At 51.4% G+C, this 18,569-nt stretch overlaps 6 protein-coding genes across 6 annotated transcripts; all 6 read right to left on the bottom strand.

Moving 5' to 3' along the window:
• Positions 1 to 102: 102 nt before the first annotated feature.
• HMPREF1541_04590 (uncharacterized protein) lies at positions 103 to 1,053 on the bottom strand (the record flags this gene model as incomplete). The annotated part of the gene is made up of 1 exon (XM_008718935.1): positions 103 to 1,053. The coding sequence occupies one exon, from the start codon at positions 1,051 to 1,053 to the stop codon at positions 103 to 105; it is 951 nt and encodes a 316-aa protein (XP_008717157.1).
• A 5,814-nt stretch (positions 1,054 to 6,867) lies between these two features.
• On the bottom strand, positions 6,868 to 7,122 carry HMPREF1541_04591 (uncharacterized protein; the record flags this gene model as incomplete). The annotated part of the gene is made up of 1 exon (XM_008718936.1): positions 6,868 to 7,122. One exon carries the CDS (start codon positions 7,120 to 7,122, stop codon positions 6,868 to 6,870), a length of 255 nt encoding a protein of 84 aa, XP_008717158.1.
• Positions 7,123 to 7,925: 803 nt separating this feature from the next.
• HMPREF1541_04592 (uncharacterized protein) lies at positions 7,926 to 9,683 on the bottom strand (the record flags this gene model as incomplete). The annotated part of the gene is made up of 1 exon (XM_008718937.1): positions 7,926 to 9,683. One exon carries the CDS (start codon positions 9,681 to 9,683, stop codon positions 7,926 to 7,928), a length of 1,758 nt encoding a protein of 585 aa, XP_008717159.1.
• Positions 9,684 to 10,268: 585 nt separating this feature from the next.
• On the bottom strand, positions 10,269 to 11,920 carry HMPREF1541_04593 (uncharacterized protein; the record flags this gene model as incomplete). Its single annotated transcript, XM_008718938.1, has 2 exons — positions 10,269 to 10,841; positions 11,021 to 11,920. 2 exons carry the CDS (start codon positions 11,918 to 11,920, stop codon positions 10,269 to 10,271), a joined length of 1,473 nt encoding a protein of 490 aa, XP_008717160.1.
• Positions 11,921 to 12,778: 858 nt separating this feature from the next.
• HMPREF1541_04594 (uncharacterized protein) lies at positions 12,779 to 15,314 on the bottom strand (the record flags this gene model as incomplete). Its single annotated transcript, XM_008718939.1, has 5 exons — positions 12,779 to 13,172; positions 13,251 to 13,585; positions 13,775 to 14,512; positions 14,823 to 15,025; positions 15,074 to 15,314. 5 exons carry the CDS (start codon positions 15,312 to 15,314, stop codon positions 12,779 to 12,781), a joined length of 1,911 nt encoding a protein of 636 aa, XP_008717161.1.
• Positions 15,315 to 16,095: 781 nt separating this feature from the next.
• Positions 16,096 to 18,234, bottom strand: HMPREF1541_04595 (uncharacterized protein; the record flags this gene model as incomplete). The annotated part of the gene is made up of 2 exons (XM_008718940.1): positions 16,096 to 18,025; positions 18,101 to 18,234. The coding sequence occupies 2 exons, from the start codon at positions 18,232 to 18,234 to the stop codon at positions 16,096 to 16,098; spliced, it is 2,064 nt and encodes a 687-aa protein (XP_008717162.1).
• Between the last annotated feature and the right edge of the window lie 335 nt (positions 18,235 to 18,569).

Below are 18,569 nucleotides of genomic sequence, written 5' to 3' on the forward strand. Positions count from 1 at the left end.
GTTCCTACGTTTACTTTGGCCTAGCCTTGACCCTGATACTATCCCCCCAGCTGCTAAACCCAGTTTGGACCCGACGCTTGGAGCGGTTCATAACATTTTCTTTCAAGCTGGTCTCACAACGTTCTTTGTGGTCGGGTCAGCTCCTAACCACAGAAGATCAGGGCGAGAGTAGTGGCCAGAAGCATCTGCGAAGATCCTCGTCTTCGTGACCAAGCTCAAGTCGAGATCGGCTGTAATGAGTTGTTCGCTCTTTCCAGCAGAAGTCAAGACACGTCCGTCAGGGCCGATGACTGCCGAGCTGCCGGCTGTCGGGTTTCCCATCACTGGAGCTCCAGCGGTCTTCATGAGGTCGATGCCAGCTTCACTGAGGGCCGACGTGCAGTGCAAGACAAAGGCTTGCGACTCGATAGCGTACGTTTGGGCTTGATTACGGCATCCCTCGGTTGACATAGACCAGAATCCAGGGCTCCCTTCGATGAAATCATTGAGTGGGGGCCACGCAGCAACATGAATCTGCTCTTGTTGACTGAGTGTAAAATACTTCAGCAGAGGCTGGATATGTTCCCAGCAGGAGAGGCTGCCAACGTTGCCAACTTCGGGTACATCCACAACTTTGGCCAAGCAGTCGCCGGAGGCATCGCCGAAGATGGTACGTTCCATATGAGTGGGCTTCATCTTGCGTCGCTTCATTCTGATCTGGCCCTTCTCGTCGATCAGTGCTTGGGCGATGTATACGGACCGGCCTGCACGCTCAGAGAAGCCCAAGGAGACGTTGATCGCGTTCTCTTCAGCTACTGCACAGATTTGCTTCATCTCTGGACTGTCGACCGCTAGGGAGTTCTCAACATAGCTGACACCCAAGTCAAAGTCAACCGGTCTCGACCAGATCCATGCAGGATAGCCCGGAATCCATACTTCTGGGAATGCCACCAGCTTAGCTCCTGCTGCAGCGGCTTCTTGGATGATCTCGCATGTCTTCTTCACTGTAGCCTCGAGGTCCAGCCAAATCGGCTCATGCTGGGTCACAGCAACTCGGACTGTTCCGGAGGCCATGGATGATGATGCGATAGTTTAAGATGAGGGAGAGGCTAGGAGCTTATCAGCTGAACGCAATCGCGCAATTATTCCGCGATTTCCGGTGATACAGCCGCAGTATGGTCGATTAGGTAGCTTTTGGACGTACAAGACGTAGGCCGCATCTCTACATTGTGCTTGTGATAGTATGAGAGGCGTGTTACCGCACTATGGATGATTTTACCGTCCTCAATTCAGGCAAGACGATGTGTGGTGGCATCCACACGGTTCTCTGTGCGTTTGCTAGCCTTGTGGAGCTGACAGTAGGTATACGAACTATTGAGTACCTATCACGCCTCCTTAGGTGACGTAAACCGGGTGCACTCTGATTTCTTCCCATAATGACTAAGTAGCCAAACCGAAGCAGTATCGAAACGATCGCGGAGCAGCAACGGAACAAAACTGGGATTGAGTAGCCTAGCTTCACTGAACGAACCGGTGAGGCAGACCAGGATGACATAGGTGCAGGACGGATCCAGAATCACGTTGCAGAAGCTTAGGTGCCTACGTAGTACCTAGTAGTGATACAATGCTACGCATCAATCTACCGCCGAAGCAATCGAAACCCATGCCATGACTTCAGCGTTGCACGAATACTGGGTACGGATGACATCGAGTGAAATACCAGTAGTAACGACCTTGGTGTTGCGCCGGACCGGATGCGGTATTAGCGGCGTTACCTTAGCTCAGCCCCACGACCAAGCTGGGGGCTGGCGCTTGCTGTAGATCGGGGAGTACCTCAGGTCTGAGAGATGAAGCGAGTGACTTCTTACAATGAAGCTTCTTCATTGACTCACTGGTATCGTACAATGTACCTAGTATGCGCTCCGTTGCTCATCTTGTACAATCCCAGCTACCTTATAGACCCGGAGTACTGATATATGGGCATTATGTAGCTGGCCACGCTAGGGTATCCCCGGGCGTGGCTGATTGGCTGCGTCGTGATTCTGGTTCTATTGAGATTCTTTTGAATAAGCGGAGGTCTTCTCGTTGAGGGACTGCTCGTGCATCCCTGACAAGGGGCTGAAAGAAATTCACCAGGGGTCGACCAAATTGACGGAAACTTGAAGGCGTCTGAGATTCACAGTAGAACACTAGGTACCTACCACGCAAAACGATCTAATGTGAGTCAGGGGAGCCCGCCCATTGATTTCGTCGATGCTTTACTGTGACCTTTATGGGGATCGCAGGAGCTCTTCTGTCAATTTTGTGGACCTTAGATGCAGTGATCCAAGGTGGGAGTAACAGGGCTCGGCGACAGCGTGCAGCCCACGTAGGAGCTGGTTGAAAGCATATCCGATACCCGGGTATCGGATCTCGTGGCTGAAATATTTTGCAGTGTTCCAAGGATCGGATGGGTACTAGATCTAAAATGGCTCGCGCGGCTTGTTATCGAGCTGCACAGGCTAGTGATGCATCATGCAGTTGTACAATGGCGCATAGGTGGCAGTAGAGTTGAAGCTGTTGATGTACTCGTCTTGAGCTTCTATAGTAGAAGTTGTATAGCATCACAAAGGACTCTTGTTCATATGTTATACTTTTGCAGAACTATGTTGCCCGAACGTGCTACGTGCGGCATTCAGGTGTTCCATATACCTAGCACCTGCTAGGTACCTACTAGGTATGCAGAACGCCGCTGTCACGGCATTGCAATTGTTGAAATGTTCGATCGACAACTACGGCGGAGAGAGGGATAGTGGCTGGTCAAGAGGCGCGAGGAGGAGTAATTTTCGCGGTTGACTATTCTTCGGGCTTTCTTCTAGCTGCGGTCGACTACCTCTCTTGCTATTCAGGTCTACGGCTCGGAAAGACTACGATGAAGTAGAGTCTACAAATGGTCGAGACGCCATGGGCATCAACCGCAATAACGCTGACGTGGTCCGGACATTTTTGTCTTAATTCCCAGCCCGGCCGTCAATTTTATCCGCCTTATGCTTTCACCAGCACGCACCGAGTCTAGATTTGTCGAATGTGTTCTGAGAGTCGTTCGATTGTTTTGCTAGGCCTCGTTGGCCTTTCCACGGCGTTCGTTTGCTTCGACATCACCGCCGTTTACAGGAAGATGGAGCTTGCTACTAAGTAGGTATGAGTCGAGCCTTGTTTCACTTGATCATCACACGCAACATCTCGCGGCTATGCCGAGCTGCGCCATACTAACATTTGGAATGCCTTCTAAATACCTAGTTTCGTATCTTGTCTCCCTGTACACAAAGCCTTATCCAAATTGTACGCAACGATTCGATACTAGTACCTATCGCCAAACGAGATTGCACACCATCTTCCCATCCAACATCCCCACTTCCCGACATGCCAAAAGGGGGAGGGGACTCGTGGAGACCTCGGGATCGGGAAGACCGGAGCACTGACAAGGCCAACATGCCACGAGGAGGAGGGAGGTCGTGGAAACCAGGGAAACGGGGAGGTCGGGACCCCGACAAGGATGACCCAAGATTAAGTGTGCGATGCGCCACCCGCGAGTGCCCTGGTCAGTCGGAGTGGGACTTTGTCGACCAGCTTTGTCCATATTGTGGACTGAGGCGAGTCTGACGATACCTATATAATGGCGATCCCGAGGCTACGAAGGAGTGCTTAGGTCAGAGTGACACCGAGAATCGTCAGTGTCTTGGGCTGCATTGAGCACCTCTACAGTGATACTACTACTAGCTAGTTACCTACAAGCTGCTGTATGACGAAGGCCTAAAAATGAGCAACGGGACAGAATACGAGCGAAGGCTTGCCAGAGACTTCAAGGTTCTTTGCGACGTTAGGTCTGTATCGGAAGCAAATTAGACGGGCGCAGCTCAATCTGAGGGCAGATGAGAGCAAGACCAGGTATCTAGATGTTCCTGGATAACATTGGACACGATGCGCCACTCCGGATCGAGGGCGCGAACTATGTGGGCGAGCATATCAGGGGATTGTTAAGATGAATTGAGACTGCCTAAGGAGCAACTTTGACCTTTAGATGGACTGCTGTGATGGGTAACTATAGGTAAGCTCAGTCTATGGATTTCCATAGTTACACCCAACTTTTCATCGCAGTTTTGAGATCGAGGAAGGCAACTTTTACTATAATAGACAACCGCAAAAGCTATTTGGTAATACCTAGTACCTCTGTTCTAAAATGAGTTAGGCTGTGGGCGACTCAAGAGTCAACTTCCGGCGTAGCCATGGAACTAGCGCGCGCCGCTACTCCTCTTCAGGCCTCAGTCTCAATGTCTCCGGAGTACGCACTTGTCGCACGATCACACACTCCTAAGCCGAGATAAATCTGGACAACCCTCTTCTTCTAGTACCTACCTAGTACATCCTCTGACCCCGTCATTCTCAGGGATGCAGCTGAGAGGCTTAGGCAAAATGGTTTGTAAGTATAAGCATAATACAGGCAAGTTTTCTTGTCACTTTAGCAGGACTAAGGTAATACTGGATCCAGAATAGGGTATATTATCTGCACTGACTCGGACCAGGGTCCACTTGACTCTTCATTTCTGCTCAGGTGTACTGGCTACTGCGTTAATGGTACTCATTCCACTACAACTCGATCCCACTACCTACTACGTACCTTTCAATCTACTTCTTCCTTGTCTCTCCTTTCGTTATCTCAAGTTTTAGACCAGGAATCTTCTCTATATGTCTCTGTTCCATCAGATATACTAACAGTATAGTGAGATACTTATTCTAAGTATTATCTCATCCTTTGATAGTCCTCATTCTCAGCTAAAATTTCCTTCGCGCTTATTGTTAGCTTGAGGCGTCTCCGTCTCTCCATCTCCATAATAAGCCCTGTGCTATAGGTAAGCATTTACTGACTACAACTATTGCTCCTATCTTTATCTCTAACCTACCGTATTTAGTTTCTTTGGTATCGCTATCTTTGAACTGTAAACTAGTTATAAAAAAGTCTTGGATTATGTGGAGGAATCTGGTCTATCCGAGCTTTCGCATTGTTTATTGTGAGGGCAAGGTACCTACCTAGTAAGTACCCACTTCCTGGCACTATAGTAACATCTCGTAGACTGACGACATGGCTTCCTGAGACTATTTATTTCCACCTTGTTGCCATTATGTACAGTGGAAGAGGCTATATGTCTACCGCACAAACCACTGCAGAATAACGAATATCACCTACCTAGCGTTTGCGCACCCCTAGTGCACATGTCATCTAGCCATGTGCGTAGTGCAACAGACAATACCTACATGATTCTCGTAGCAGCGTTGACAACAATATTAAGAACACCAAGCTCCATAGCTTTATACTACTTGGCCTGGGCAGTACTGTGACTGTGAGGTACCTTACCCGACAAGATTCCGGACTACAAGAAACACATATGTGTGTATACGTATGTGATCCCTAAGTGATACAAGAGCTCAAAGTACGTGTAGTAGACTGTCTCGCATTATGTTTCTCAAAAACGAGCAAAAGAGGGTTATAGAGAGAGGCTGTCATGATTCACCTCGTCTGCTAATAACTCTGGAGATCCCCCTCCCCCGCCCAATTTTGTCGACCCTATATGATGACCTTATTGGGAAGCCAGAAGCCTTCTCACCTTGTCGACCCGTGGTGGGACTTTTTCGGCCTTGCCGGAGATAGTTCCAGTGTGTGAGATACTGGTAGGCGGGAAGAATGGCAACGAGTACCTAGTAGGCAAGAGAGACGCTCTGTACAGCAATAAGGTACTACTTTGCAGGTAACGCCCCTAGTGCGATCCCGGAGATGAGAGCTCTCCCTCCCTACTTATTCACCTCAAATAGCAAAGTGTTTAACATGCGACCAGGGTTCCGGCCCTGGCTTTATGGACCATTTATAGGGATTTACTGTCTAAGAACTGGGTAATCTTCTGCTCCAAATGAGCCATGCGTACATCCAGAATCTTTTGAATACTACTCCCTCGGAACGGAGGCAGGTTGATTCTGCCAGTAAGGTAGGTGAATGCTGGCATGAGACTGTCGTTAAGCATCGTCTCCTAGCAGCCGCACTTGAAGATGCCAGCCTCTTCCTTCTGCAAGAATAACGTGGGTGGAGTTAAAGGGTAGATTGTGATACTGGGTAGGTAGGTGCATACCCAGTAGGTGCGAAATTATCGCATTTAACGAGAAAACACCCGAGTGGGAAGATTGCATTCATCTTCCCAGTCAGGTTGCGTTTGGGCGCTGAGTTGAGTTCGGCTACTTGGTACTGAGTCCACTCTGGAAGCTTGATAACCCTGAATGATTTGAAGTGGAGCCACAAGAGTACGAAGTGACATTGTTTCGTGGTGTTCTGGTGTTACTATACCTAGAGACACAACCACGTCACTATCACCATGCACGTGCGTAGTGCTAACAGTGGTCATCATCTAGCCGTGCACGGGGCACAAGAAGAGAACTAGCGGCAGCGACGACGAAATCAAGAGCCAGACAAACGTCAATTACCTTCAGTACATGGCCTTACAGAGCCTTACATGGTTAGTGACGAGATGTTTTACAGACCGAAAGAAGAAGAGACAGCAACAGCGAATAAAAAACGGGTTGGAAGGTTACTGAAGGCTGCCAAGTTATGAACATCTGAGGTCCATTTGCTGAAGTCGACTCAACTATTCAACTGCACACCCTACATGCGACCGTCCTCGGCGGCGAAGCAGATTTGAATGTATCAACCGAATGACAAACGATCAACGTAATCAGAGAACTTGTGAGAGCGACTCGATGTGATTGCTGCTTTCAATTACTAGGTATAATCGCGTGCCCGCCCTACGGCAATATCTCAATCGTCCGCCTCGACGGTGAGCGAATTTCAACTGTTCACACAGCAGTTCACTTCTTTCCCGTGTCGTGAATAGCATTTGGAACTGCCTTCTCAACCGACTCAGGGAGAGCCTCTTGTAGCGCCTGAGGAACCTTGGAATCTCCCACCGCGTGGCTTTCTTTGCCAGTCTCCTTGTTGCTTCCCGTGTCATGGACACTATCGGGGAGCTCGTGCTCAAGTTTCGACGGCGCCTGCTCCTGGATTTTGCGGGGGACTGAAGAGTCCTTTGCGTGGGACACGCCTTGACCTTTATCGTTTTGCATAGCGTAGAATCGTAGACTGACTGGACGTTGAATAATCCGATGTGAGCGTTTGAGGGGATTGACTAGTGATCTTTGTAGACTTGACATTGGCTTGAAAGTGTTTCGAAGACATTCGGATTTGAGCACAGCGTCTATATATATAAGGGCGTGTACACGAACTATCCATCCTCCAGAAACCATCACTGTAATATCATGACGTTCTCGAGCCATCATAGAAGTACTGTGGGTGGGAGAACCCGAACTCTAACCTCATGTCACTCGTATCGGAAGCTAGAACTCCGCCTTTAGCCCTGTCGTTCAGCAATCAGGTAATCAAATGAATCTCTATATCGGCCCAGGACATTTGGCTGTTGCTGGTGGGCGTCATCACTATCAAAGGGCAGGACTACGTGCGTGAAGGGCGGTTGAGATGTTCGAATGGTGGATGCTCATTCCAGCTCTCATGACCAACGAACGAGGCTCACGTGCGGCCAAGGTTTTAGGCAACAGACCCATTTTTGTCTTCCGGAAGTCAAAAGATAGAGCCGTATATTTTCGATACGCTCGCGGCCGAGATGCACACTGGAAAGCCCGAGGCCGTTACTATCCGGGCAGTCTAGACGCGAGGCTTGGCGGGGGACCAAGAGCCGACAAATTGAAGGGAGGGGGTCCCCGAATCATAACGGAGGCTTTTAGGAGTGCACAATTGTGATTTTGGGGAGCCCTTCAGTCGATGTCGTCGACGACTGGTGGACTTTTCACCCAGAGCCTCTGTTGCCCGCTGACATGACCTTAAGCGCGCCAAATCCACAAGGTGTTCGACTTCAGGTAGTATTGGGCATGCCGAGATCGGTCAGGAAATGCAGCGTTTGAAACTCCACCGATCCTGGATGAGGATAACCTGGCATATCGTTGGCCGAGTTTGATCGAGAGCTGAAGTCTTCATCGGAATTGAAGTTGGGGAGGAAATCGCCAACAAATTGCCCTAGATCCATGTTTGATGAGAACGGATCGATAAAGTATCCTGGCATCGACGGCATAGGGTAGCTCGTTGCAGCATAAGGATCTGAAGACGGCTCAAGGTGGCTGTTCAGCGAAGTGGAGGAGTCGTGATGTATTAAAGGAGGTCTCTGTTTGCGGCATTCGGTCTCTTCGCGTTTCTGGCCGCGGCTTGTCATGTCCATGAAGAGGTTGCGTACCCAGCGGGACAGAACATAGACTTGCTCAAATTGCTTGAGAGCTAGTAAATACGGTCGGATCTTTATCGATAACTGCTCATCTCGATGACTTGGAACCCTGGAACGCTCTGCATGAACAATCAATGCGCTGAAGATGGCTGAAACGTAGATCAAGGGGAAATGCTCTGGACTCCAGTATAACAAAGAGTCCTCGACAAAGTGCGCGATATTGTTGGCTGCCTCTAAGAGAATGATGGCGCCTTCAGGGTCGGGCTGGGCTGAGGGCGACAGCCGTTGGAGTCGACGCTGAATATTGAGGATGTAGTAGTAATAGATGACCTTCAGCAGCAAGCTGAGCTGATGGCTCTCATTCCATCGGTCCCACGTCCGCGCTCGGGTGACCCAGGTTTCAAATCCGTTCTCAATGTCTCGCCGGGCGTGAGCTCGAACGTTCGCATCTCGACTCAAGGGCAGTTGTGGTGGAGCACAATGTCGGAAATACATCTGCGAGACAGTCTGGTTGAGCTCGACCTGAAGGATAATGTATCTTGCGGTGTCCAGCGATTCACCAGGAAAGTCCTCCATTGTGAGTTCTTCGACATCGTGATCTAGATCATTAATGACCATGGGAACACCAGTCGATAAGCATAACTGCCGGTCTCGGATGAACAGACACCACCAAATACGTTTCCACCGGGACTTGTCGCTTACGGACATCTTAGAATCTTTGGTGCTGCGGTGATAACCCATACATTGAGCCGATCTGATTGATGTTGCGAGCCACCATAGTGCATCTCTGTAGGTGGTGGGTTTGCCGAACCAATAGTGAAGAAGATAGGATGACAGCACCATGGTGGTACGGTCAGAGGTGCTGTCTGCATCGAACGAGGCACAAGCCTTACTGAAAAGATCGTCTTCGGCGTCCATACGTGTGCTATAGCCCATGAGATGGAAGGTCTCTGGAGCACAATGGATGGAAGCAACGAAGAGGATGGATCGGAACAGTGTCATGGACACAGTGCCCTCTCGGACTGTCTCGAGGAACGGTACGCGGTCGACGATCGGACAAAAGACGTGGAAGCGGGTAAAGTAGGCCTCCAGTAGGCGTTCAAGAAGATGCTGTGGAGGTAAATCGGAGGGAACAGGCCTCCTTACATTGGAGGCATAAGGCTGCTCCCGAGCGCGATGGAGCTCCGAGTGCCCGGTAGTGGTGTTGCTGTGTGCAAGGACGTAGGAGGCGTACCAACTTTCTCCAACAAAATTGGCCCTTTCGTCGTTGTCCTTAGACTCGGAACCGTGCCGAGCATGCGCAAGCCTCGGCGTTGTTCCACCAGATTGGGAGCCATCGGGACCACAGATTTTGGCGAGCTCGTGATTGATCTCTGGTTCCGAAATCGATCTCATATGTGCTGAGCGTTCTGACCCGGCTGGAGGAGCACGTAGCGGCTCATTTCCCGTCTGTGGCGGTGCATCAACACTGTCTTTGGGAGTAACATATCGACCATTGGACCCTCTTAGGTACTGTTGTCAGCATCGGGGAACCGAGCAGGAGATCACTCACCTTGTGCGTTTGGACCTGACCAGCTGGCAGTGCGCCGAGTTACCTGACTTCTTGCATTCCGAGCAGGGCAGACCGCTTATCCACCCGTCGCACTTGACCCGGCGGTGGTTGCACCTTTCACAGGCGGTGCCGCGCTTCGGCCTTCCTGGCTTGGAGATTATGAGGGATGCGTCACTACTGTTGTCGGCTCCTGGAGACGGCTGCATGATCGATATCCCATCTCAAAGATCCCGATATCGAGCGCCGGCGTTGTGATAGCAATTCGAACATAGGCAAGTGAAAGAGAGGTTCGAGACTCGAAGCTTGAGACCTAAGGCCTTGGCGCGGGTGTCCAGTTTCTCCACAGTTGGGGAGGTGGGGAAGTGGAACGTGAATAAGCCACCGTGACCCGTTCCAACGTACTTCTTCATTATTACTACATTCACGTATTACTCAAAGTAGATAGGGTTGGTCATGCCGACCAGTGACTGTGTCGAATTGCGGATTTCGGCCCGAACAAACTTCACTCCTGCTTCGATAGGCAGTGAAATGGCCTCCTCAGTCACCGTCTCGTTTTGAACATACCCAGCATCTGTAACGAAGCAAGCAGTGACATTTGTAAAGCCAGTCACCGACAGCATCGCCTTGACTCCTCCTTGGAAACTTTCTGCCGCCACAATATCTCCGACCTGGGCATACACGTCGTCTCCTTTGACAGTGAAGTCAATCTCCATACCCGGGCCGTCAACGATATAAACCCGCCTGTTCTTGATACCCTCCGAGATCGCAGCCTGGCCAAGTGTCGTTGTCTTGACCATGGTGGTGGGCTTACCGATCAGAGAAGGCGGATGATGCGTGTCGCTGCCTCCAATGGCTGTCATGCGGTGACCCTTGACCAGAAGACTCTGCCATAGTGCCAAAGCCGGTTCATTGAGATCTGTGGTCTCGTAACCGTTCCAGACCTCCATGGCATCGTTGTATAGGTAGTCTGGGTCTAGATTCCAGATACACTCGGGGCAGCCCTGACATCTAATTAGCACGACCTGGCTTACTGACAGGGGCAGAATGTGAGGCGAGCACCAAAAGTCGACAAAATTGGTGGACGGACCCACATAACTCACAGCAGCTCACAGCCAAAGGCGCCTGCCGTGAGTTTGGGGGCAATGAACGTCAATTTTGTCGCTCCCTCATGGGCACTTACCATATAAGGATGGTTCACAGAAACGATCCCGCCGGAGCGATGCACTTGCTCAGCAGCATCAGCATACGCTTGATCACCTGGCTTGTACCGCCACTCGATCGTGTGGTCCCGCTCCATTCCGATCGCATTCCAATGCCCATAACGCGATGTGACCTCCATGCCTCGGCCAATCAATAGATCATCGCCTTCGGGAGCAAAGACTCCCATGACATCATTGCCGGAGTGAGAGTTGTGTTCGGTGAAGAAAAAGAAGTCTAGCTCCTGCTTGATAGCGTTGCTGACTTGCTCCTCAGGGGTGTAGTTGCCGTCCGAATAGATGCTGTGCACATGGAAATCTCCACGAAGCCAGATCTGGCCGTCAGTATCGTTGTCCATGCGAGCGCGGCGAGCCTCATTCATGCCGAGATCGGTTGGAGCGAAGGCCTTTGAGTAATACTTCTCGACCTTCTCATACCCAAACTCGATAGTGATTTCATAGTCGAAACCGTCGTCAACACTGCCGCGAGGACCCAGCACAACGTGCCACGTACCGGGGGCAATGGGTCCTGCAATATAAGAAGGCGTGGCCCCGGAAGGACTGATGGTGAACTCATCGAGGACAGTGAATGACCATCCTCTGAACCCGGCGCTGCCATTCACGGCATCCTCGATTTGATAGCCGCGCTCGTCGAAGAGACCAATGTCGAGGACATTGGTATCCTTGTCCGGATAGTCATAGCTAAAGTGCATCGAGGTGACGCCAGGTTTGACCTCAAAGGGAACATAGAGATACTCTGAGAGCTGGTTGGGGTTGATATGTCCAGTGAGAACGAGGCCCTCAGGCTCATCTCTCTTGGAAAGGTCATGATCAGCGCATGCCGTGACCGCCGCCGCAAAGGGGAGCAAGTTAGAGAACCTCATTCTGAAGTATTGACCTGAGGAGCACCATAGGCCGAAGTGAAGTTGTCACGACCATTTTATAAGGCCGCAATGATCTCACCGCTGACAAAGTCAGATCCGTAGCTTCTCCATAATTTGGACCGTTAACAGGTAACATATCTAACGCCCAAGCCTTGGATTCTCCCATAATTTGGGTAGCGTGAGCTGGGCGGAGCGGAGGCAAGCTCGTTTCCCCAATGACATATCAAGACCTGGACACGCAAGCGGAGGGTTGATGTCGGACTACACCTCGATAGAAGGGCTGGAGAACCTGGACCAGTGTCAATCGTAGAGATCAGCGCACATGTGGGCAACAAGCGAAGTCCACGTGCAGCGAAGAGAGCAATGGTTGGGGAAAGCGGCCTTATCTTGTGGGGTGAGCTCTGAAGCCGGTGCTTGGCTGCCAAGAGCGGGAGCTGTTCGACTGGACCTCGAGGAAAGCATGTTCGGAGAAAGTGCCGGTGTAATCCAAGCCGATGGGAGAAGTAGACAGACCTGGTCCTCTGCTTTTTCGGTGGTTGGATGAGGGCAAGTGATCTTAGCATGCCATACTGCGAAACTCCGTGCAGAGCACCAGGAACCATCTTGCACCAAGTGCCTGGTAACCCGCGGAGGAGTGGGAGGGCAAGTGGGCAAATTACTAGGTATCAAGATGAAGTAAAATGACCACAGCGCGGAGAGTTTGTTTGGTGTGAGTTTCATTGAGACTGTTCATGCTTTTGAGGTCTTGGAACTAGTGCTGTCGCTGTCGTGGACTAATGCCTTCTCATTCGAGACGACCAGCTATCATAGCTTCCGAAATGATGATTATGACTGGCATGAGACTTCATGCTAACAAGTCTACGCAGACAGCTTCTCGTTGGCAGTGGCGATCTCGGCGAGACTCGCGCGGCGTTCGGCCTGCGCAGCCTGTGCAGCAGTGCCAACGTGACCAGTGGGAAGTTGATTAAGAAGATCCTCGTCCCGGTCGAGATTGCGATGAGAAAGCCAGAAAAGAACGCCACCTACAAACGAGAGAACTGCGAAGACGGTGTAATTCCAGGTCAAGAGGGGGTCGGCGGATAGGGCCACCAGCGCCTCACCAATGGCGTTTGCGATGGCAGTCTGGAAAAGAGCGAAAGCTTGTACCAACGATCGCATATTCTTGGGAGCCTTGGTGAAAGCATATTCCAGAGAAGTGATGGAAGCCAGAATCTCAGATGTGGCGAGAAGGACATACGATCCAGATTGAACCCTGGCAAACGGTTAGCAAAGCTTCTGACACGTGAAGACATCCGGCGTTTGGTTGAGCCACGCGACACGCAGAACTTACCAGATCGAGATATCGGCAGGAGCGCAGTCGGTGCCATCCGGAAGACCTTCACTCGGGTGTGTGCCGCACTGGTTGTGCTTGTAGATGTAGTTCTGAACTACAGCAGCCCATACCATGGACGCCGATGCGAACATGAATCCGAGAGTGATCTTCTTGATCGGAGTGAACTTGATACCGGCCTTGCGCAATCCAGGATAGATGAGCAAGTCGAAGATGGGAATAAAGATGATCAGGGCAAGGGGATCCAGCTGGGCGACGATCTCAGGAGGTACGCCTTGATGGCGCATAGTATCGGCTTGGGATGTGAAGTTGTTGTTCAATTGGTTATAGCACACCTGAGAGATGGAAAACCCTGAATCAGCGAATGTGCTCAAAAGAGGAGGTTGTAATAGGGGCCAAAGACACCAGAGGAGTGGTAGTTCAAGGATTGAGTCCGCCAAGGCATAGGACTTGTTCTTGATACTGGTACACAACTCACGAGACAGAGGTGAATGATACAAGGTTCTTGGTGTTGGAGTACTTACCCAGTACAAGGGATACCACAGGAAGACAGTGCAAGCCTTGAAGCCACGACGGACCTCATCAACCCAGTGGTCATCAAACTTCATCCATGTGGGCCGCTGCTCTGCTGGAATGCGAGACGGCTTGACGTTCTCCCAGAAAGACATATCGCGCATATTCTTGATGGTACGCACTGGGTTAATAGACCATCGGCCCTTGGTCGCAAAGACGAACAACTTCACAGCGGGTCCCAAGACGCTGCCTTGCGGAGGAGTCAGCCGGTAGTTCTTCTTGCCGAAGATCAGCACCAAGGGACAAAGCAGGAACATGATCGTTGGCAGGAGGAAGGCGAGCCAGTATCCGACATAAAGGGCAGTGTAGGCCATAGTGAGCTGTCCAATGAGGGCACCGACGTTAATGAAGAAGTAAAACCAGTTGTAGATGCGAGCCGAGGTTTGAGCTGGATCAATGATGACCTTCTTGTCCTTTCGAGTCTCGACGCGGAGCTTTTCACCAACAATCTGCTCAGCGATAAGAGGCGAGATGTTTGGCTTGAAGCCACCGGTTCCGATGCCGAAGATGATGATGGCAATAATGAAGGCCGCCATGGCGCTATGAGGGCTGCTGAGCACGGAAGGAGCAGCACCGCCAGTCAAGATAATGTGACCAATCATGGCCATAGCGATCGAGCCCATGATCGTCTTGTATCGACCGAGATATGTATCGGCGATCCATGCGCCGAACACTAGCAATCGAGTTAGCTCGAATGGGGAGCAACAGAGGAAAAGATGCAGCCGGACAGGGGGCAGGCATAGTGTTCGAATCAGCGCTCTCGAGCGTCGAATCAAATATGAGTTGAGACCTGAGGAGATCTTCTGAAGGGGTGAAGGAAGAGCAGGAAGAACTCACTGCCAGATAATCAGTACAGCTTCGATAAGATGGAGAGGAGCGTCCTTTCGGTAGAGGAAGTGGAGAGTAAGGGCTTTGGAGAGGGAGCCGTATTGGACCTCAAGCAAAGCCTGAGGACCTCCAGCTGCCTCTATACAGTGGTGCATGAGAGCGTTCAGAAACGTACCATGGAGTAAAGTAACACCAAAAACTGAAGAATGTACCCAGTCCGGTGGCAGTCCGCTGACCCTGACCAAGTGCACCGGGGTTGTTGCCAGTTTCACCACCCGGATTAGGCGCAGCACCGGTAGGGGTGAGGAGGTTCCGCTGAACGAAATTTTGAAAGAGGATCTGGGTGCCATAGTAGGAGAAACGCTCGCATAACTCTGAGTTTGATCAGCCACTGCTCCAGGTACGCTCGGTTGGCTACTTACCGACAAAGGCGACAGTGTAGATGCGCCAAGGAATGTGATCTGCGACACGAGGCAAAGTACGGATCTCTTCATCGGTAGGGAAATCGTTTTCATCGATGATATCGGCGCGTAGGGTAGGCTTGCCTTCTATTACGGCCGGCAGCTCAGAAGCGCTTGCGCGACGGTGCTCTGGGTGGTTGGGATCACCAGGGATGAGAAGAGCAGGGTCAAGCTTTGACCCGATCCACAGGTCGTCGCTCATGGTGAAGGGATTTCTTCTTGTTCAAGGAAGTGAGGGCTTGAGAAGATGTCAACGCGTGAACGGGGGAAACTAAGGAAGGGGCGCGAGAGCCAATTTTGTACTTTCACAGGATGGAACCCTCGGTCAAACCCCGATCAACAGTCAAGAAGATGGGGTGTCAACCCGTATCGTTGCATTGAGAGGAAGCTTTCGAGATAGCAAATTCGACGGTTCGTATCGTGGTGGCGGGAGCATCTTCGGGAGGCGGCGCTGCTGCTCTACAACTGGTCGAGACCCCAGATTTGCCGGTTGCCCCACTTGTGGCCGAACCAAGCAGACCAAGCCTCGAAGCTTGAGGAGCTTATCATGGAGCAGAAAGGCTTGTACTTGCCCAATCCCGTTCTGATTAGCCAGCTGGATCTGCTCCTCCATCGTCTGCTCCGCTCCAATCACTGCCGTTTGTGCTTCGGGTTGTCGAGACCTGGCTGGCTTCTTCGAAACTTCCATCTGTGGGATACCCGGCTCCCGTCTAGCTTCTATCCGGTAGCATCTCCGTGCACACATCCGCGCGACCAGACCAATCGTTACATGGCAATTTCATCACCTAGCTAGCGACCCCTTGATCAACTGCATGCCACTGCTACCCTGCGGCACGCATCATTCACTCTTGCAAGCACGCTATCGGATCAAACGTCCCTCACCTTCCTATTTTGCTCGTAGAACCACTTTCTCCTTTCGTGAGTATCAGTCCAGACACTTTTATCAGCCGGTTATATCTGGATATTCGCCATTGTGGGGAGCGCTAGTCGGCAAGAGCGCCAAACAGCAACTTTGTGCGTGTCCAATACTCGCGTGCTGCTTTTTCTTTTTCGGGCAACGCCGCCTGCGGCGTGACCTCTTTTGTTGATCCCAGCGCACAACCGAGGTACGCTTGATCAAACTCATTTCGGATGAACGGGCTATCTTCCGTCAATACTTTGGCACGCATCTGTGTTTTGAGCCCGGCCACTGCAGCACGAGACCATACGTCGCTGCCTCCTACATCAGTCATGGTTGTGCAAAGCGCCTGCAACAAATTGAATGCCGATGGCGAGGGCAAGTTATCAATGAGTGGCGCGGCTGATTCCTGATCGGAACCTTCTTTCAGCGGGGCGAGGACCCGTTCAACCACCTCCTCCGCCACCCGCGCGTATAGCTCGGGCACGATAGAAGCTAGATCGACAAGCCCTGCTTCTTCGGGGAATGCTTGGCGAAGCGGATGGAGGGTTGTTCTGATTGCACGAAGATAGTGCACCGACCCTGTGACGTCTGCCTCATCTTTGAGGCATAGGGAGGCCGCTTGCACTAGCTTCGACTCGAAAGCGGCAACGCATGTCTTGAGAGATGATCGAGATTGAGTCGAGAAGGTATCAGGATCGCTGCGTGCTAGGCCCTCGATCAGTTCTGCTGCCTCATCCTCCTGCTCGTCGTCTGGCTCTTCAAGCAAATCTCGCCAACGCACCAAACGACTACTCTCAAAGGCCGCCGACGTGTGCTGCACCAAAGCAATCCACTGGTTGAGTGATCGTGACAGATTCAGCATGTGAGAAGTTGTGCCATGATAACGCCTGTGCACGTGATTCAGAAAAGCCGCTCCTCCTCCAGCCACGGACATGGTAGCGACCTCCGACCTCCACAACTCCAGACTCTGAGAATCGTCAGACTGGGCCTCGATGATCTTCTGGGCGATGATTCCCAGCTCTGACATGTGTTTTGTGACCAGAGCCCCAATCCGATCAGTCGCTTTCTGCTGGACCGTTTGATGTATGGCTGCGCACGATGTTGAGTTAAAGTAGAGCGGGAGTAGGACAGTGTAGAGCTCTCGACGGAGACCAAGCACCTCAGATACATCAGAAATGCAACTCAGCTGTTGATCGAGCGCCGCCGCCAAAATCTCACAAGCTTCGGAAGTCCACAGCTCAAGGCTCCGTGTGAAATCTGAAGCCGAGACAGGATCCCGCTTGAAATATGGCGAGAATGATCGAATGTCATCTGATATTAGCCCAAGAATGTCGTTTGAGCCTGCGAGATCCGAGCCGACCAAATCTATATTGAGTAAGATTGGCCGACGCTGTATGGTGCTGAGTGCATCGGTCAATGCCGTCCCAAAGACACGCCTAAGAACCTGGGACGTTGAGAGAAGATACCGAAGCACGCCAACAGCAATGTGGGGCTCTATGTGCTTGACCTCAATAGTCTTGCGAAGCCTCTCTAGTCTGAGACGTTGAGCATATTTGAAGGCATCTGCGGAAGAAGCGCTCGTGATCAAACAATAGGCACAAGCGGACCTCACCAATTTGGCGGAAGACGAATGCGGACTTGACAGAATCGTATCGATGCGAAGCAGAGTGTGTCGCCTTAGTGAAGTGACTCGTCCTTGTAGGATGTCTAGTGACGCTGGCTTGTCGTCTTTATTACTGAGAGACTTCAGCAACAGACGTGAGATGACGAGTGTATGCGCTGCTCTGAGGAGATCCCCTTGGCTGACGGATGATTTCGTCGCATCGAGACATCGCTGGAGGAGCCATAGTTCTGCGATGGTCTGGCTGTGAGTGGAGGTGGTATGTGTCTCGGGCTTGGATGGCGGACTGCATAACTGTCCAAGATCCGATATCCGAGATTCTGTAGCCCGCGTTTTCCTGTCGAGGGATACAATCTGATCTGCAGTAGACAAGAGGTCTCGATAATTGCCACTACGGAACGCGTTAGTGCTCTTCAGCCTCCCAACTCGCCCATAACAAGGACTGCACGACTCGGCGCCTACTCACCCCACTAGACCTCGAAGCCGCTCACGATTGTTAGCGACGTTTGCGCGCAGTTGTTTTTCAATGCTCCTGGTTGTCGATATTGGATGGTCCTCAAACGCTTGCTGCCACCGCTGGAGGCTCAACGTGGGATCCATCCCTTCCCTCAGTTCATCGACACGCACCAGGCCAGGCTCACAGCGTTGGCAGCATACAGAGAGGCTGTTAGTATTGGCCCGACTGGCGAAGTAAACCACGCGCTAGACGGTCGAGGGAAGTATACGGAGGTATGGACAATATTGAGCCCTTGATGACAGCAGAGTCTTGGGAGACAACATGTCTTGGCGTGACATTTGCCGGGCAACATGTTGGAAAGCCTCGTCCTCTCCGTGGATGCCCTGAAGCGTCTAATTTGTGTGGGTCGTGTTCACAGCATTACTATTAGAAGTGTTGGATGCAGCACATGTCCTCTCCTATGTCCTCTCCTATGTCA

This window comes from Cyphellophora europaea (assembly GCF_000365145.1).
Source record: "Cyphellophora europaea CBS 101466 unplaced genomic scaffold supercont1.4, whole genome shotgun sequence".
Classification (NCBI taxonomy): Eukaryota; Fungi; Ascomycota; class Eurotiomycetes; order Chaetothyriales; family Cyphellophoraceae; genus Cyphellophora; species Cyphellophora europaea.